Raw genomic sequence first — 19,869 nt, forward strand, 5'->3', positions numbered from 1 at the left:
TAATTAGCTCATAAACTCGGCTAGTTGACCAGAAAGTGCTTTCTGCCACATAGAGCCGGTTTGCATCTTTACAATTTCCCATTGTGTTGTAATGCTGCACATAGGTTATAGCGGGGGTATCCAAAGTGCGGCCTGGGGGCTATTTGCCACCTGTGACAGTTTTTTTTTTTCTGAAAATATAATTTAACAAGAACATTTTTTCAAAAACAAGAGCAAAAAAGGACAAATCAGCAGTAAGTTTACAAGAACAAAGTCACAATATTAAGAGAAAAAGTTGTCATTTTATTTTATTATTAGGAATTATGAAAAACAAACAAAACAAAATATATTTTTTTTATTTTTAGAAAATGAGGCTGCAGAAAAAGTTATAATGTTACGAGAATAAAGTCAAAATATCATGGGAATAAAGTCGTAATGATGAGGAAAAAAGAAAGTTGAAATATCTGTCTAATAATGTTAAAAACCCTTTTTAGAAGTTCATAAACAGGTTTTCTATGCGTTACAATGTTACAATTAAGACAGTAGCCACCAGGATGCATGCCATCAATGCTTACATGTGAGTTTTCTTATTTATAGCTAAGATGGCTTATTTTCTAATATTATATCTACTATATTGGGTAATACAAGTGTAAAGGTGACTATAGGGATGTTATTTCATGTCTACAAGGCTCTAATTATGTTAGAAAGGTCATAAACAGGATTTCTATGCTGTAACTATGAAAATATTCCATTTATTAATATTGAATCCCACTTCACGAAAATTCACTTATCTCAGTCAGGTCTGGAGCCAGTTAAGCCAATGGCAGCGCTGCATTTGTAATTAAGAATATCCTTATGCATTATGACATTTCAGTCAAACTTGTTTAAGCTTGGTCTGTCATGGTCGCATGCTTTACTGATTCATTTATTCCAGTTTGTATGTTATTAAACTCATACTCTTAATACTTGTATTTCATCTATGACAGTATACATTTTACTTTTCATATATCGTCAACATGTCCACCATCCGCGCGTGTTGTATATCCTCGTATGGGCACAGCGACACTCGTGTTGCTGGGAACTTAGCATGACCGGTTTCTGTCCAGGCTTTTTTTAATAAACCAGGACGCGACGCTGAACCAGTAAGATGACTTTTACTTTCGAAGATGACTTTTGAAGCTCCAACGGCCTTTAATCTCTGCCATGCAGACTGTTTTTACTCTGGCGGATCAGAATAGAAGTGAAATGATGGCATTTTTACCCCCAGAACCACGGCAAAACAAAAGTAATCATATGTAAATTGTATTCAACTGCTCTGGGCAGCACAATGCCTCTATTCTCATATATAGGGTGTATTGCTGCTCTGGCGGGGAAGCCTGAATATAAGAGTGCAACAGACCCATTTTAATTAATGAATGCGGTGGGTACCGGAGAGTGTGTGTGTTTGTGCAACAATACACACAAGATGAGGTTTCTCCCTTCAGCCCCTCATCTCCCATGACCTTCAAGAGCAAATCGGACAAGGGTAGGAAGGGGAATCGATTGTATATTTCATTCACACACACACACGCACACGCACACACACACGTGCGCAACAAATTCATCAAAACGCCAGCGAACACGTACGTGCGCAAACAGCTCGGCAGCGCCATTATTCATGCGAGGTGTGCACACACATAATCAAACATAACATTTTACAAATGTGTTGCCCTTTGAACTTTACAGAGGTGGGGCATACTGGATGTGGTGTCAGCTCAGACCAGATTGGCTGCTTATGTAAACGGACATGGCCATTCTGGGGAGGCTGTTGGCTCTCGATATTAATGTTGACGATACTGATACCGGCCTTGTATTGATTCCTTGTGTGTAAAGGTTTTATGAAGGAAAAGCACGGAGTTTTTGATGTTTCAAGGTGCAAACTACACGTTATGTCACAGAATAAGCTTTTCTTTTCCTCCCCACACACACACACACACACACACGCACACACACACTTTCTTACACCAACACCAGCCAGCCTTTCTTGTTTGCAGCCCCTCTCTGCACCCCTCCCCGCATGAATTACTGAGAGCTGGGGCCTGGGCATTGGCCTTGACCTCTAACCTCGCCTGTAATCAGTCATATCACCCGGCCCTTTCCTCCTCTCAGACCACAGCCTGTCTCCCCTCCCCTTTCCCCACCTCGTCCTCCTGTTCTTCTCTTTGTCCTTTTTGCTTGTGCTGGGTTCAGAATGGCCATAGTGGGGGTTATTTTTTCTTTTTTGATGAGATGCTGCTCTGAGACAATGGCGAGCAAACACGCCCTCAGAGGTGGAACAACAGACCCAAGGCCCCACTGTTAGACACGCTGGCCTTATCCATCAATCCGTGAAACGACCTTGAACTGATGGGTAAATGATGGTGTCACCCTGTCAGGAGAGGACAGCTTGAGCTTTGGACTTCATGCAAGACAAGCAAACAACCCCTCCACCCCAACCCTAAATCCCCAAACACGTTTGTGTTTCACTCTTTCCATCTGTTTTTTTCTTCTTCTTTGGAGCCTTTATGGCAGGGGTGTCCACATTTTTTGCGAAATCAAAACATGCAGGGGACAGTTTGATATCTTTAAAGAGGACCTATTATGCTTTTCCTCTTTTCTGACCTATTAATGTTGTTACAATGTTGTATTCTCGTGTTAAACAATGCCAACGTGTCAGATAATGAGGTTTGTGCATTTGGAAGTGAGCCCTGATAGCAGTTTTGGACGGCTTTGCACGCTGTTTTAAAGAGGGTTTTTTTAGCACCCAGTTCCACTGACATCAGTGCAACCCGGACTTCCTTATATGGGCATGCTTGGATACACGCTGTAGGACTGCCCTTCCCTGCCCTTCCCCGGCTCTGCTTCACTCTGTTCATCGTGTTAGCCATGGCTCCCAGGAAATGTTTGTTCGGTTGTGAGGGAAAGCTAACATTGTTTAGCTTTCCTAAAGAGGCAAGCATCAGGCAGAAGTGGTTGGAGTTGCTGATTCCCGGCAGCAAGAGAAAAATATGCCCGTCTGTCAACGCCACATCACACGGGACTGCTTTGTGAATATGGGCCAATACGAAGCTGGACTACCCGCCAAACTGTTACTGAAGTCCAATGCCTTTCCAACGTTACTTGGGTGTGTTGAAGAGTCAGAAGAGCAAGCTGTAAGTAACAATTTATCAGTGTCCTAACTGTGTTTATTTCGTGTAACCAATCGGACAAAAGCGGTTTTCTGTGTAGCATTATAGAGTGCGCATTCAGGGCTGTATGTTAAAAGCGGACATTTTAAAAAGATAAATCGCCCGTTTACTATCAACTCCTGTACTGGCATAACTAGAAAGTGGGGTTCGGCAGCTGTCCAGAAATCCTCGGGAGTACTTGGGACCAATCACAGCGGAGTAGGCTCGGCGGGAGGCGTACCTGGAGGAGAAAATGACACCGACCATTTGGGCGGAGGCTGCAGGAAGAGGTGCAGAGTCTGGAAGATCTAGAAAGCTTTTTGTGTGTTGCTGTCGTGTGTAGCTGCTCTATAGGAGTCCAGAACTCCAAACAAAGGCCTGAAAATGTGTATAAACGTCCTCCATGACGTAACCTTAAATGTTAATTTATTCCTTTTTTTTGTCATCTATATGCATTTACAATTGTTTTATCCATCCATCCCTCCATTTTCTATGCCACGTCTTCTCATTAGAGTCGCGGGGGTATGCTGGAGCCTATCCCAGCTGACTTCGGGCGACAGGCGGGGTACACCCTGGAATGGTCGCCAGCCAATCGCAGGGCACATATAGACAAACAACCATTCACACTCACATTCATACCTATGGACAATTTAGAGTCGCTAATTAACCTAACATGCATGTTTTTGGAATGTGGGAGGAAGCCGGAGTGCCCGGAGAAAATCCACGCACGCACGGGGAGAACATGCAAACTCCACACAGAAATGGCCGATGGAGATTCGAGCGCAGGTCATCCCAATCTCCTGACTGTGACAGTGTGTGGCCAACATGCTAACCACTAGACCACCGTGCGGCACTGTTTTATGCATGTAACACTATAAAAAACGTGTTTTGTGTTACCAGTTTTGAGAGTAAACCGCTGATGACATCGTAGACAGGCTACGTAGCTGACTTCCGGTTCCGGTTGCCATTTTGTAAGGATGTTTTGTGACAAACATACATCAAGAATACAGTTGGATTCACTCAGTGTATTAATACCACAACAAGATGCACGCCATAATGTACGATAACTGAAAAATGTACATAAATCGAGGCGAAATGTTGGCGTAATTTTTTTACCTTCACTGAAAAACCAGCTGACTGGAGGCGGACGCTAACAAAGTACTGAATTATTATTTCATATGATATATTTATTATCATTATCATATTTTCTGGACTATAAGTTACACTTTTTTCATGGTTTGGCTGGTCCTGTGACTTATACTCTGGAGCGACTTATATATGTTTGCTTTCACACTGACAGCCACAATTCAAATTCAAATTCTTTATTTTTAAAAAGGGACAGTGTACATTAATCAACATTTCATCAGAAAGTAAATGTACCCGAGTTAGCTGAAAGGCTAATTTTCATCGGCAGTCCCTTTGCCAGATGGTAATAGACCCAACAAAACAAAACAACAAAAAAGACACCATACACAACAGACATAGACAGAAAAACAGTCAACATTACATTTCCCCACAGTACAAGTTATATAATAAAATTAATAAAACCAAAATGAAAAATTATAATACAAACACCGCCAAGCCAGCCATATTTGCTACCTTACCATTTACATTTAATTTGTTCTCTACCTGACACTGGTAGAATAATGGATAGTACCAGTGATACTGCTAGTGCACACATCTTTGCGATTCAACAAGCCAATTCTTAGCATTGAGTTTAAAAGAGTGATATGATGAAGATTCTCTGACTGATTGTGGTACTGTATTCCATTGATGGGATGCTCTAAATGAGAATACAGCCTGGCTAAATGCAGTTTTCCTGATTGGGATTGTGCAATCTTTTTTAGTGGCACCTCTGGTGGCTCTGATAGCAGAGGACCGAAATGTTATGAAACCGGATAGTGGAAGAGGAGCCAAACCGTGCAAGATCTTATATACGAAGCAGATGTTTTTGTATTTGATGAGATTTTCCCAGCTCAGCAATTTATACTTCTTCAAAATATGGCAATGGTGGTATCTGAAAGGTTTTTTATCCAGTGTTTTAAGTGCTTGTTTATATAATGATTCGAGTAGTTTCATTACAGTGGAGTGTGCATTAGACCAACTTATCAGACAGTATGTGATGTGAGAGATAATCATAGAGAAGAAGTATATCTTGGCTGCTTCAATTGATAGAGAGTCTCTAATAAATCTAAAATTTGACAAACTAAACTTTACCTTATTGCAGACTTTCTTTATGTGATTTTTGAAGCTGAGATTTGAGTCAATGTGTAGTCCTAGATATTTAAATTCTGTAACAACCTGTAGCCTCTCACCAGAGACAGAAATGACCGGATTCATGTTTGAATTGTTCATCCTTGAAAAAAACATACAGACCGTTTTAGTAACATTTAACTGCAAACAACATTGATTTAGCCAGCATGTAATTCTCACCATTGCATCAGTTAGCTTAGTCTCAACCTCCCCTGCCGTCTTCCCATGACCTAGGATTACTGTGTCATCAGCGTACATTAAGATGTCACATGATTCACACACAAAAGGGAGATCATTAACATACATGCTGAATAGAAGTGGGCCTAGTACTGAGCCTTGCGAAACACCAGTTGATAACCCTAAGACATTGGAATTATGGTTATGATTTTTAACCAGCTGAAAGCGAGATGAGAGGTATGACTGTAACAAGTTAAGACAGTTTGTGGAGAGATTGAAATTCAGGAGTTTCTTTAATAATATAGAGTGATTAACAGTATCAAATGCTTTCCGCAGGTCTAGGAAGACAGCACCCACTGCCCCCCCTCCCCGGTCCATGGATGACTTGATTTTTTCAACAAAGTAGCAAGTGGCAGTTTCTGTAGAATGGTTCGCTCTGAACCCAAATTGCTTTGGATGCAGTGCGAAAGTGCTATTGTTGAGGTGGTCAATGATTTGTTTGGCAACCAATTTTTCAAAAACTTTTGAGACAGTGGATAATATGCTAATAGGCCGGTAATTTGAAGTGAGGAAAGGATCCCCTCCTTTAAAAACTGGAACAACGGCAGCAAATTTCCACGCTTCTGGAAATATCCCCTGACTTAGTGAAGCGTTAATAATGTGTGTTAATGGACCAGCTATTGACTCACTAACTTCTTTAAGTATGAATGTGTCCATCCCATACACATCCTTTGCTCTGGATGTCTTGAGAGATGTTATCACTTTTGTGACTTCAGTTCTTGACACAGGTTTAAAAACAAACTGTGGCTCATTTCTGTTTGCTACGACAGTACTAGTAGTACACTCATTATATTGAACTGGGAAACTCCGAGCTATGTCCGCAACCGACTCGATAAAGTAATGATTGAATGTCTCAGCCACATCAGTTGGGTTTTGCAGGATGGTACCATTAACTTTTAATTCAATTTCTTTCGTAAAAGTATGATTTGGACCAATTAGTTTATTTATTTGAGTCCAGATGCTTTTCGAGTTGCCGTGGCAGTTTTCAATAATAGAAATAAAGAAATCTGCTTTAGCTTTTCTCATTTGTCTAATCACTTTGTTCCTCAGTATAGTAAATATCTGCCTGGCATGGCTCAGTTTAGTTTTTATGGCTACTTTTAAAGCGTTATCTCTGTCCTTCATGAGTTTGATGACATTGTCAGTCAGCCATGGGAGAGACTGCTTCTGGCTTTTGCGTTTAGTTCTAACTGTGAATTCCTTGATTTTGCTTTGTATGTTCTTTATAAAATTCTGACTAATTATTTCCACATCATTGTCTGAAAGTAGATTGTCCCAGTTCAGGTTTGTTATGGCTGTTTTGAAAGCTTCCTGTTTATTCCTTGGGATACCAATGAAGTCTTTACTGCCAGAAAGTGTAAAATTTTGCCTATTACTTAATTTCCTAGATATAAGTACCAAATTATGATCCGACAGCCCAGTTATCATATTATATGATTTTGTAATTCTTTCGGGCCTGTTGGTAAAAATCAGATCAATTTGAGTACTGGTAGAGGTTGTAATCCGTGTAGGACCCTTTACTACTTGGACCAAGTTAAAACTATCAGTTATCTGCTTCAGCTTTTTTCTTGAATTTTTATCTTCCCAGTTTAAGTTTAGATCACCCATTATAATGACCTCCTTTTTAAAATCACACTGGCGTAATATTTCCTTAAACTTATCGAAGAAGTTAATGTTAGAGGACGGTGGCCGATACACGACTATGAGAGTGAAAGAGAAGGCGCTCTTGTCTTGTGTGCCTGTATCTGCTACTCCTGCCACTCCTGTACCACTAAAAATTTACAAAAAATCAACTTATAAAGACAACTGAAAAAGACGGAACACAGATGCCACCAAAAAGAAAATCATATTCTGCAGATTACAAGCTGCACATAAACTAGCTACATTATGTTGTTTAGGCTATAGTTATCTGAATAACTGTTAATATGTTACCTTAACATACCACCTATTCATGTTACTCTAACAGACACCTATTTAGCCTGTTGTTCTCCATTTTATTGTTGTTATTATAACTTGGCTTTCAAGATTAAATGTCTGTTCTTGGTGTCTGATTTTATGAAATAAATTTCCCCCCAAAAATGCGACTTATAGTCCAGTGCGACTTATATGTTTTTTTTCCTCTTCATTGTGCATTTTTGGTTGGTGCGACTTATACTCCGGAGCGACTTATAGTCCAGAAAATACAGTAAACTTATGAGTATCACATTTGCCTTTTTGCTCTTTTTTTCCCATATTTCTGTAGTTTTTTCAAGGTTCTTGGGATATATTTTTGGAATGTGCCACAGGCCAATAAAAACGAGCCAAGACCTTAAAAAAAGGTAGATTAGGCAGAAAGGTGTATTATTAGTAGTAGTCCATTTTTTTGTTGTTACATTTAGCTTTTTTGCTCTTTAAATTTTATTTATTTATTTATTTGTTGAATTTTATTTCCTACAATGTGCCGTCATTAGTATTAACTGGAGGTGTCACGAGATTGACAAGTTTTCTCATTCAGAAAAAAAATGTCTCGTGGGCGCTAGGTCTGGTTCAATAACAAATGAATTAATCACGCAATAAATGAAAATGAACTCAAGAATTTTGGCAGTCCTCAACCATGTGCATGTGTGCCAGTTTTCCTCGTCTCTCACCTCCAAACAGGCAGGAAGAGAGTTCACTCTGTGCCTTGATTTCAGCACCTTGGCACGTTTGTTCCATAGAACAACGGCATGAACCGAGTGAGCCCTTTTGTCAGTCATACAGTCTCTTTGTCTCAGTGCGTGGAGGCGGGGCCTCTAGCGTACACACAGAGTGCAGAGAAGTGTAACGTAGTTGAAATTCTATTAATAGAATGCAATATATTGTCATATATTTTTTATATTTTTTCACTGTAATCTTCTTAAAAGTAATGTTAAAATCTCATCTCTCTTCTCATAGGCCCAATCTCGTGTATCGTCTCATCTTGTGAACTGTGAGATAAGTGATGAGATAAGTGTCCTGTGACACCTCAAGTATTAACATTTCTACATTTTCTCCTTACATTACGCCTTTTTGCTATTTTGGTTTATTTTTCTTTTTTAATTGTATTTTTACAATGTGCCGCAGGCCAAAAAAACGAAACCAAAAAAAAAACAAGCTCCGCAAATGGTCCCCAGGGCCGTACTTCAGACATCCCCGCTTTATGGTAATCAAAACCAAAATATCATTAGCACTATTTTTTTTTTATGTAATTCGTTATTTCATTTGATATTCATGACACTGACACAAATAGGATTTCACCGTAAGCCCCCACCATCCCATTCATGCACCCTCTGGTATTTCCCCCCCCCTCGTACAGGAAGGAATGTGGTTTACATTTACAGCAACACGACTAACACCTACTTCAAACAGAAGCGCTTTGTGGGAAAAGGCTCACCCCTTTTGTCAGCCACCAAATGAGCTGCAGGAAATGTCAAAAAGAACACAGTTAGCCCCAAACATGATGCATAAATATAAAAAAAATAAACATGCATAAAAAAACAATTGACTGCCATCAAACGTTACTGAACTCTAAATATAAGCAAAACAAATTACAACATTACATACATACTGTATCTGATGAGCTCCAATACAACAGTTGTAAAGTATTCTACCTTTATGAAGCACTAATTCATTCATTGTAATTCACTATTCGCGGCCCTGCAAATTTACACAGTCACATTGTTTTGTTTTCCGAAAATAGGTCCTCTTTTATGCAGAAAACACGTCTAATTCACCATAAGTCAATTGTAACTACGCATTTTTTAAGTGCAGTACAGTGGACAATCCCAATTTGCCATTTGTGGTCCTGCAAATTCACAAATTTTTAGTCAAAAAAATTATTTAAAAAAAAAAATCTCAAAATAGGTATTTTTTTCCACAGAAAACACATCAAATTCACCATAAATCAGTATTAATTCAGTTAAATGTACAGTATACACGTATCACTGTTAGAAAGCTAACAATCTTTACATACTTATGTCTTTTTGCTTCACTGATCATGTTTTTTTGCCCAATACTGAGGCATCGCACCTTGTTTGCCGGTCCTTGAACGCACCATAGTTGCTGTGAGACGCAAAAATGCAACTTATATACAGTAACCCCTCGCCCCATTGTGCTTTGAATTTCATGGCTTCAGTCTATCATGGTTTTTCAAAAATATATGAATTAGTAATCATGGTGTTACCTGGTTGAATAAGGCATATTATTAGACAAAAAATTGGCATATTTAAGTGAATATTCTGTATTTTCAAGGATAAAAATGGCGACATGAACTAAGGCATTCAGAAGACGCATTCATATAATTTAAATTCAGTACTAATTCAATTAAAAGTAATATTTTTTTATTAAGAATAATTAAACATATATATATAAAATATATATACATATACATAATGGTTATATTAAAAATAAAAAAAATAAAAAAAATATTAAAATAATAATGACAATCTTAACTAATTAAAAATAATTACATTGAAATATAATAATTTAGCGCAATTCAATACTACGTGTAGTACACTGGTCACTATGTGTAATATTCGGTGCGACACACAAGCACCAGATTATATCACCGGAACAACAGGCTTTTATTGCAGGTTTGAATGATCTCACAGCAGGCACAATACTCCCTAACACGGGCTATTGTTGTGACCGTAACCCACGTCAAGCGCCAACTCAACTCTGAAGCTCCGATGTCACTTCCTGTTGGCCCCCCACTCAGCTACCCAAGCACCGGAACACATCTACAGCAACACACACAAGCACATTATTATGTCTACTTATTTTGGCAATAGGAGTGTAAAGATGAGTATAGTTCATGTTTAGAGGGCTCTAATAATGTTAAAAACTGTATTTAGAAGGCCGTAAACAGGTCATAAACTGAAAATATTCAATTTTTAAATATGGAATCCTACCTCGCGGAAATTCACTTGTCACTGTTGTAGAACGAGCCGGCCTCAGAACTTGCAGCGAGGTGAAGGACAAGTTCAAGAATTCAAAGGTCGTTCTAAAGGTTGGACAGACTTTTTGCCAGCAGGTGTGGAATTTCATAAGCCTGCATGTCAGCAGTATCAATGTGTGTGTGTGGTTTGTGCGTATTGGACGCTACTCTACATTGGAAACAATCAATATATTGATAGCTTTCCTCGAAAGTCTCCTGACACTCTCAAAGGGCCCATCCAGGGCCCATCCAGATGCGTTGGCATCAGGTCGGGTGCCCCCAGGGGCCTCTTGTGCTTCATCCGGTCACGTTGCCTCTTTGCAAACACCCCGTCCATCGCTGATATGAAAAGCTGCTAGAAATGTGATGGTTGAGTAGTGAGCGGAGGGCTGGTGACTGCCGCCACCTCCGGGGTCGGAGGTCAGATTGGCTGAGACAGGACGTTAATACAAAAGGCCTCTTTGACCTGATAATTACCCAGATTGAATCCACCTGGCAGGGAAGAGAATAATTATGCCGCCGTCTCACAGCTTTGCCTGACCCTCATTAGACACAGTATTGCAGTCATTGTGTCTATTTTTGTTTTTTTAATTGAATGATTCTCCTCTCCATTCTGGCCTCCTGGCCCAGAAAAGCGCTCCGCTTTCCCAACAAATGTATCCGTCCAAACCAAAGTGAGGTCAGCCGCGTCTGTGGAGCTCCAATACCACTTCCCAGATGTCCAATTAAAAGGTCTACAAGGTGACAACTGAGCGACAAAGTAGTCTGAACACGGCTTATATTTTCCTCTTTGAGTAAATTGCAGGTTTTCCTCGCAAGATCATCCCCGTATATCCTCATATGAAAACAGAAGAATATCAATACAAATAGGCACAAATGGAGGAAAATGACGCGGACAAACTGCTGTCAGCTAAAAAAATCCTTTATTATCACCGATGTCTCTGGCCAAAGTCACAAGTAAATGCGCAAGCAATGGCTACGTCGACAACTGATGTGCACATTATCTCGAGAATTCTCGGTGCTCAACAAAGAGAAGGACGGAAAGTGTAAAAAAAGATGTATTTTGCGTGGGTAGCTGTGTGTGTGCGGACAGCGCACGCGTGTGTATGGACACATGAAAGGTTTCACTGATGTCGTCAAATTACTTTTTTTTTTTTTTAACTCTAAAATAGATTTATGTTTTCCGATGGGAGTTCCAGCAGATGACAAACCAGTTTGAAATATGGGCTCTGAGAGAAAAGCTCTTCTGTGCGCAGCTGCTGTGTGGGGGGGTCCTTTATTGTTAACACCTCCCAAATCACATTTGAAAGCAATATTTGCATCATTTTATCTTTTCTTATACCTGAAGGTGATTTGGTTTGACTTTGGCTACACACCTTACACCAGGGGTGTCCAGAGTGCGGCCCGCTGCTGTTTTTTATTGGCCTGTGGCACATTCTAAATATATAATTTAACAGGAAAATTAAAAAAAATACACACATCAGCAAAAATGAAATATATGCAGTAATTTTTTAAGATTAAAATCAGAATATTAAGAGAAAAAAATTGCAATCTAATGAGTAAAGGCTGTAATTTAACAAGAATAGATGTAATATTATGAGAAACAAACAACATAGTTTTGTTTATTTCTCATAATATTACATCTAAATTAATTATTAAATCTAAAGGTAGAATTTTCAGAAAATTTGGTTGTGGAAAAAGTTATAATATTAAAAGAATAAAGTCCAAATTTTATGGGCACAAAGTCATAATTGTGAGAAGAAAATTTACAAGAAAAAAAGTTGAAAGGGTTGGAAAATTGGGGGAAAAAAACAGCACAAAATGCAAAAAAACCAGCGGTAATTTTAGGAAAATAAAATCAAAATATGAAGAAAAAAAGGTTATAGCATAACAAGGAAAACATCACACTTTTACAGGAATAAACTCACAATATTATGAGAAAAAAATAATGTCATTTTAGTAGAATAGAGTTGAAATATTAAATAAAAATGTAATTTTTTAAAAGTCATAACATTATGAGAAATAGCAAGAAATAATGTTAAAAGTTTTTGAAAAAATTTGGTTGCGGGAAAAGTCAGAATAAAAGAATAAAGTCAAAATTTACAAAAAAAGAAAATTTACAAGAAAAAAGTTGAAAGAGTTGGAAAATTAAAAAAAAAACAGAACAAAATGCAAAAAAACAGCAGTAATTTTACAAAAATAAAGTCAAAATATTAAGAAAAAAGTAATATTCTAACTAGGATTTTTTGATGTGAATAAACCTTAATATTATGAAGAAAAATAAAGTCATTTTAGTCGCATCGAGCTGAAATATTGTATAAATGTGTTTCTTTTTTAAGTCGTAATACTATTAGGAATAAAACATTTTCGGAAAATTAGGTTGGGGGACAAGTTATAATATTATGGGAATAAAGTCAAAATGTTACGAAAAGAAAATTTACATAGCTTATGTGAGAAGAAAGTTGAAATATTTGGAAAATAAAAAAACAACACAAACTGCAAAAAACAGCAGTCATTTTAGGAAAATAAAGTCAAAATATTAAGAAAAAAAGGTCATATTGGTCATATAAAGGTCAAAAGTTCCTTTTTTTGAAAAATTTGATAGCGGGAAAAGTTATATTAGGAGAATAAAGTCAAAATGTTATATATAAAGCCATAATTATGAGAAGAAAATTTAAACAGTTGAAAGAGATGGAAAATATTTTAAAAATAACAATGCAAAATGTAGCTGTTACGAGAATAAAGTCAAAACTTTATGGGAATAAAGTAATAAATATGAGAAGAAAATGTACAAGAAAAAAAAAAGTGCATATTTAATATACCGGGCAAGGTGGTTGTGCAAAGTATAACATGAATGTCACACACTTGGGTTTTGATTGGGGTTCCTATTGTGCGCTTCCCTCCAGTCAACTACTGTTCCATCCAGATGACAACGAAGCTTGTCTCCCTTCTGCCTCTCACAGCACGCTGACGATTTACGGCATTAGCCAGGATGACGAGGCCATCTACCAATGCATCGCTGAGAACAGCGCCGGCTCCACGCAGGCCAGCGCTCGCCTCACAGTGCTCTGGGCTGACGGGCTCCCTGGTGTGCCCACCGACGTGCAGGCCGAGGCCCTTTCACCGACCACCATCCAGGTGTCCTGGAGGGAGCCCGAGCAGAACACGCAGGACATCATTGGTTATGTCCTCCACATACGCAGGACCACAGGTGAGACTGCAGACCGTGACTATTACCTGATTCATCATGCAGTGTTATTACATTCAAACATAAGAAAGTAGTCCCTCGCCACTTCATGCTTTCAATTTTGCCGCGTCACCCTTATCACAGTTTTTCAAAAATACATTCATTAATAAATCATGCAGTGTTGTTAATTATTAGTAAACAAAATGCATATTTAAGCACATTTTTGTCTAAATTAAGCATTTTCAAGCATAAAAATGTCTAAATGAAGTAAAATACTAATATAAGGCATTCAGAAGACGCATTCAAGGATGCTGTGATGATGTGTAGTATTCCACAATGGTCGCTCGGGGTCAGTAATCTTACTGTAATGTTGGGTGAGACACACAAGCACCAGATTTAGGCTTGAATAATCTCACAACAGGCACAATAATCCCTAACATGGACTACTGTTGCACCCGTAATCCATGCCAGGCCAGGCTAAAACTCAACTCTGAACCTTCAACGTCACTTCCTGTCCGCCCCTTACTCAGCTCCCCGAGCACCAGAACACATTTACAGCCACACACATGGGCTTATTCGTGTCTTAAATGGCTTATTTTCTCTGATTACGTATGTGTACTATATTGGTTTACAGGAGGGTTAAGGTGACTGTTACGTCATGTCTAGAGGGCTTCGATAATGTTAAAAACGATGTTTAGAAGTCATGAACTGGTTTTGTGCGCTTGAGCTATGAAAATATTCCACTTATGCGAAAATCTCCTCATCACAGTTGGGTCTAGAGCCAATTAACCTCGATAAACGAGGGATTCATCTATTAAATATTATATGAAAAGAGTTGATATGATAAGTTGACAGTTTGCAAAAATGAAAACAGCTGAAATTGTTGCTGAGGTGCGCCTTTTAGCTGCTCTTCTCGGCAGGTTATTCTCTCAGATGTGTAATTAGCGGCCCCAGGCGTCACCCAATAAGATCTGCTGTAATTACACTTCCAGGATGGCACGGCGTGATTGTTTTAGGGCTGGAGGTAGATTGTGGTTATAGTCGGGTGTCTCCGGATTAAGAGCAATAAAATGCAATAACAGGCCCTCTTTAATGCCTCCTCCCCCGCCTCTGGCTCCTCTCTCAGACTCGCAATTCACACCAGCATCAAGTCAAACTGGATTACCTGTTAACTGGTAAAGCCAGTGAATAAGCAATAACAGTTAAACAAAGACAGAAGCAGATTGAATATATTGCTTCCTCTCTTGACCGCATTTGATATCGCATGAATGCATAAGCGGCATCTAATTTCAGGCTTATCTCCGTCTGACTTCATCTCTCTGCACTTTCTCCGTCATTCCACAATCAGACCCTGTGGAGATGGAATACGAGGAGGCCGTGAGTAAGGTGACGCTGCAGCAGGTCATCCGAGATCTGGAGCCTTCCACCAGCTACACCTTCTACGTCAAGGCCTACACGTCCCACGGTGCCAGCAAACCATCAGACAGTGTCATGGAGAGCACTCGCGGGGAAGGTGGGAGCTCACACGGATCACATCTGTACAGCACGGAGAACTGCATTTTAAAAATGATTTTACTTTATTATGCAACGTTTGATTGAGATGATTTTTTTTCTTGACATTTATAAACTGCATAACTTCTTAACAAAATCACTCAGTGGCAAAGTTGCATCCTTTCATTGTTCATGATGTGTTCCTCGCTGGAAAAATGTGGACACCCCTGAGATAAACCATACCATGTACCACTGAAAAACATCCTCTTCTAACCAACTTTTCATTTGATTGCTTACTAGGCTACAGTTGATGAGTTGTTGTGTACTGTGTTGCAGTTCCAGCACCTCCGTCCCTCTTCACCAAAGTGGTGAACAGCAGTGTGGTGCAAGCGGTGTGGGAAGCTTCCACCAAGATGGGTCAGCACCAAGGCTTCCGACTCTACTACAGAAGAGCCCATACAGCAGTCTTTACTGGACCCATTGTCTTACCACGCAACGCCACCCAGTACAACATCACTCAGCTGGGTGAGATGTTTTATGCTTTTGGATCCAAGCAGGTTATCCCTTAACAAGGTTGTTTTGCATGAAAAACGCTGGTTTCTCAGCTTTGTCATACAGGTGCAAAATCCTATTATTAGTGTCACCTTCACTCTTTGTTCCTTTCTTCCCCATTTTCGCTGGGTTTTTTTTTCAAATATTTCAACTTTCCTCTTACGTAATCTTCAAAAATGTTGTTTTCATAATATTATGACTTTATTTCCATAATATTTGGTCTTTATTTAATTTTAATAAAGAACTTTTTTCTATAATATGTCAGTTTTATCCTACTACTATTATTTTTCCTCGTTAGAATACGACTTTTTTGTCTTAATTTTTTGACTTTATTCTTGTAAAATTACTGCTGTTTTTTCCCATTTCTGCTGTTATTAATTTTCCAACTTTTTTCTTGTCAATTTTCTTCTTGTATTTACGACTTTATTCCCAAAATATTTAGAGGTAATTCTCGTAACATTTTCCAAAAATTACAACTTCATTCACTGTTTTCTTTGTTTCTCATATTATTACTTTATATTGCATTTCCGCATTATGCTACTAAAAAGGTGTTATTTTTCTTCATAGAATAATGTTATTCTTGTAATATTGTGACTTAATCCCATAATATTATAACTTTTTGAATAATATTACGAATTTTAATAAATAACTGCTTTTCTCTAATATTTCAATTCTATGCTACTAAAATGACATTATTTTTCCTCATGTTACGAGTTTATTTTTATAAAATGACAGCTATTTTTTCCAGTTCTGCTGTTTTTTTTTTTTCAATTTTCCAACTTTTTTCTTGTCCATTTTCTACTTGTAATTCCGACTTTATTCCCAAATTAATTCTTGTAACATTAGATGTGTTTCCGCAACCTAATTTTCCAAAAATTCCAACTTCATTCATTGTTTTGTTTGTTTCTCATACTATTACTACGTTATATTATATTTCAATGTTATGCTACTAAAACAACATTATTTTTCCTCATGTTACGAGTTAATTCTCGTAAAATTGCAACTTTTTTTTAGAAAGAATACAATCTTTTTCTCTTAATATTTTGACTTTATTCTTCATAATATTTTGACTTTATTCTCATAACATTACAAATTTCCGCACCCAAATTTTCCAAAAATTACAACTTGATGTGTTGTTTTGTTTGTTTCTCATAATATTACAACTTTATGTTACTGTATATTTCAACCTCACCACAACACACACATATTTCACATATACACACATATTTCAACACACGCCGCACGCAACACACGCACACAGTCATAACTTTATTTATTTATTTATTCATTTATTCATTGGTATTCATGTCTCTTCTGTTGTTGTTGCTTAATTTATTGGTATTAATGTTTCTTATGTTCTTATTCATTTTCTTGCGTTTTCTTTCTTTTTGGGAGAATGAACAGAACAAGAATTTCATTGCATAGCAGAACTACCTGTTTTACTGTGCACATGACAATAAAACTCTTAAACCTTGAATCTTGAACCTCATGCTCGTAAAAGGACATTATTTTTGTAGAATTACTACTTTTTCTCATTAGATTACAACTTTTTTCTCCTAATATTTTGACTTTATTCTTGTAAAATTACTGCACATGTTGGTAGATGTTGTTAGTTTTTAAGATCATATTTTTACAGTGTGCCACAGCTTATAAAAAAAACAGCTGTGAGCCGCAAATGGCCCCCGGGCCACACTTTGGACACCACTAAGATAATGAGGGTTTTGATCTGTTCTGTTGGACTAAATGGGATTCTCTTTGTCTGCATCCAGATCCTTCACTGGTCTATGAGATTAATCTGCTAGCGTACAACCAACACGGAGACGGCAACGCCACCATGCGCTTCGTTTCACTTCGAGAGGCGCTGGAGAAATCCGGTACACAAACGCAACCACCCACTTTTATGATGACTAAAATGTCACCCAGTTGTCTTTTATAGGTCTGCAGTCTTGTTTGAACGTGACGTGTCTTGTCTCCCCAGTTCTGGACGCCTCGTGCGACTGTGTGCAAGACGAGCACAGCAAAACTTCCACGACAGGCATCATCATTGGCATCCACATCGGCGTCACCTGTATCATCTTCTGCGTTCTCTTCCTCGTCTTCAGCTACCGCGGCAGGTGTGTTGACGAAAACAACCTGCCAATAACCCCCGTGGGGGATAAATGGCGGTCTGTCAGGTGTGCGCTTGACTCGTTTTGTAATGTGTGCGTTCTTGCAATCCTTAGGTTGATGATGTGTAAGGCGGTTCAAGCCACCCCCCAGGCAGCACGCAGCGCAGCGCTGGAGTCTTCCTCCTCTTCCCAGGGGGCCTGTGGGCTGAACACGGCCACCAGGAGTGAAATGGAGGTCAATGGCAGCGCAGGAGGGAACAAAGTGGTGGACAGCAACGAGCTGGAGAGGCTCTTCCCTCAACCCAACACACAAGAGACACGCAGGGTGAGTCTTGTGAGTCTCTGCTTTTCACAAATATATTAATTAATAAATCATGCTGTTTTGTGGTTAAAAATGGCTTATTTTAAGAAATTAAAATGCATATTCAGGCAAATTGTACATATTTTTTGTCTAAATGATCTAAAATACAAGTAAAAGGCATTCAGAGAATCAATGATGCTGTTAAATGGTTGACAACAGCCTATTATGAGTAATAAATGCATATTTAGGAAAATTATACATATTTATTGTCTAAGTTATCTAACATACAAATATAAGGCATTCAGAAGATGCATTCAAAGACGTTGTGATGATATGTAGTATTCCACCCTGGTCACTAGGTGTCAGTAATGTTACTGTAATGTTTGGTGAGACACACAAGCACCAGACTCTCTAATTAGCGCTGGATCAAAAAGCTTGACATGAACAAACTGTAGCTATGGGCAACCTCCTGCTGAGGTTTTCTGTATTATGAGTGGTCAGCTTTATCTACTGTACCTCTGCATGCGCTTTAAAATGTTGGATGTGCTACTCGTGCCTGTTACACTTGCCCTACTGTTGTTTACAATGAACGTTGGTATTAATGCTGGCCAGCTGATGAGGCCATTTGCTCTTTAGCGCTATTACAACATTGGTTCTGTTGCTGGCACTTGTTAATAAATGACCAAAAATAGGTAAAAAAGAGCTACATTACACAATTACATACAATGTAATACATTACAGTCGTCCTTCACCACTTTGTGCTTTGAATTTCGTGGCTTCACTCTATTACGTTTTCAAAAATATATAAATTTATAAATCATGCTGTTCCGTGGTTGAATACGGCCTATTGTTAGTCAAAACATATGCATATTTAAGCAAATGTTAAATATACAGTATTTTGCCTAAAGCGCAAAAATGGACTAAAATACAATTATAAGGCATTCAGAAGACGTGATGATATGTAGTATTCTATGCTGGTCACCGGGTGTCAGTAATGTTACTGTAATGTTCCGTGAGATACACAAGCACCAGACTTCATCGCAGGTTTGAATGACCGCCCACCAGGCACAATAATCCCCAAAACGGGCTGAAACTCAACTCTGAGCCCCCAACGTCACTTGCTGTCCAACACCGGAGCAAACAGTATTTACAGCAACACACATGAGCATGAGTCTTATTTATGTCTTAATGTCTTATTTTCCCTTATTATGTCTACTATATTGGGTAATAGGAGTGTAAAGGTGACTATGGGGGTGTTATTTTATGTCTATAGGGCTCTAATAATCATGTATAAATATGGTAATAAAAATTAGTAACAATATATAATATGAATAAAATAAAATATATAAATAATTTAGAAACAATATAAAGAATTAAAATTTATAATAATTTAGAAATATAAAAATGTCAAAATATTGTTTTTAAGTAATAAATATATTTAAAAAATAATATAAATAAAAACTACTTCGCGGAAATTCACTTAACATGGTCGGGTCTGGAACCAATTAACCGCAATAAACGAGGGATGGCTGTATTACCCGTTAACGGAAAACAATAACAGCATCAGTAACACCGTTACTAATGCTGAGTGTTGCTGAGCACAGCGAAAGCGGCACTGCTCCTGACTGGAGTGGATTGTATTT

General features: G+C 38.3%; 1 protein-coding gene across 5 annotated transcripts in view; it reads left to right on the top strand.

Annotated features, from left to right (window-relative positions):
• Positions 1 to 19,869, top strand: part of igdcc3 (immunoglobulin superfamily, DCC subclass, member 3) — a 143,327-nt gene that overhangs the window by 115,737 nt on the left and 7,721 nt on the right. For 4 of the 5 annotated variants that reach the window (XM_054771557.1, XM_054771558.1, XM_054771559.1 and 1 more), the window contains 6 exons: positions 13,551 to 13,798; positions 15,123 to 15,287; positions 15,602 to 15,790; positions 17,587 to 17,691; positions 17,796 to 17,931; positions 18,040 to 18,259. In XM_054771557.1, coding sequence (XP_054627532.1) covers positions 13,551 to 13,798; positions 15,123 to 15,287; positions 15,602 to 15,790; positions 17,587 to 17,691; positions 17,796 to 17,931; positions 18,040 to 18,259 — 1,063 coding nt within the window. The remainder of the gene's footprint in view (positions 1 to 13,550; positions 13,799 to 15,122; positions 15,288 to 15,601; positions 15,791 to 17,586; positions 17,692 to 17,795; positions 17,932 to 18,039; positions 18,260 to 19,869) is intronic. The other variant, XM_054771556.1, reaches the window with a different exon arrangement.

Source organism: Dunckerocampus dactyliophorus, chromosome 3 (genome assembly GCF_027744805.1).
Source record: "Dunckerocampus dactyliophorus isolate RoL2022-P2 chromosome 3, RoL_Ddac_1.1, whole genome shotgun sequence".
NCBI classification, from domain to species: domain Eukaryota; kingdom Metazoa; phylum Chordata; class Actinopteri; order Syngnathiformes; family Syngnathidae; genus Dunckerocampus; species Dunckerocampus dactyliophorus.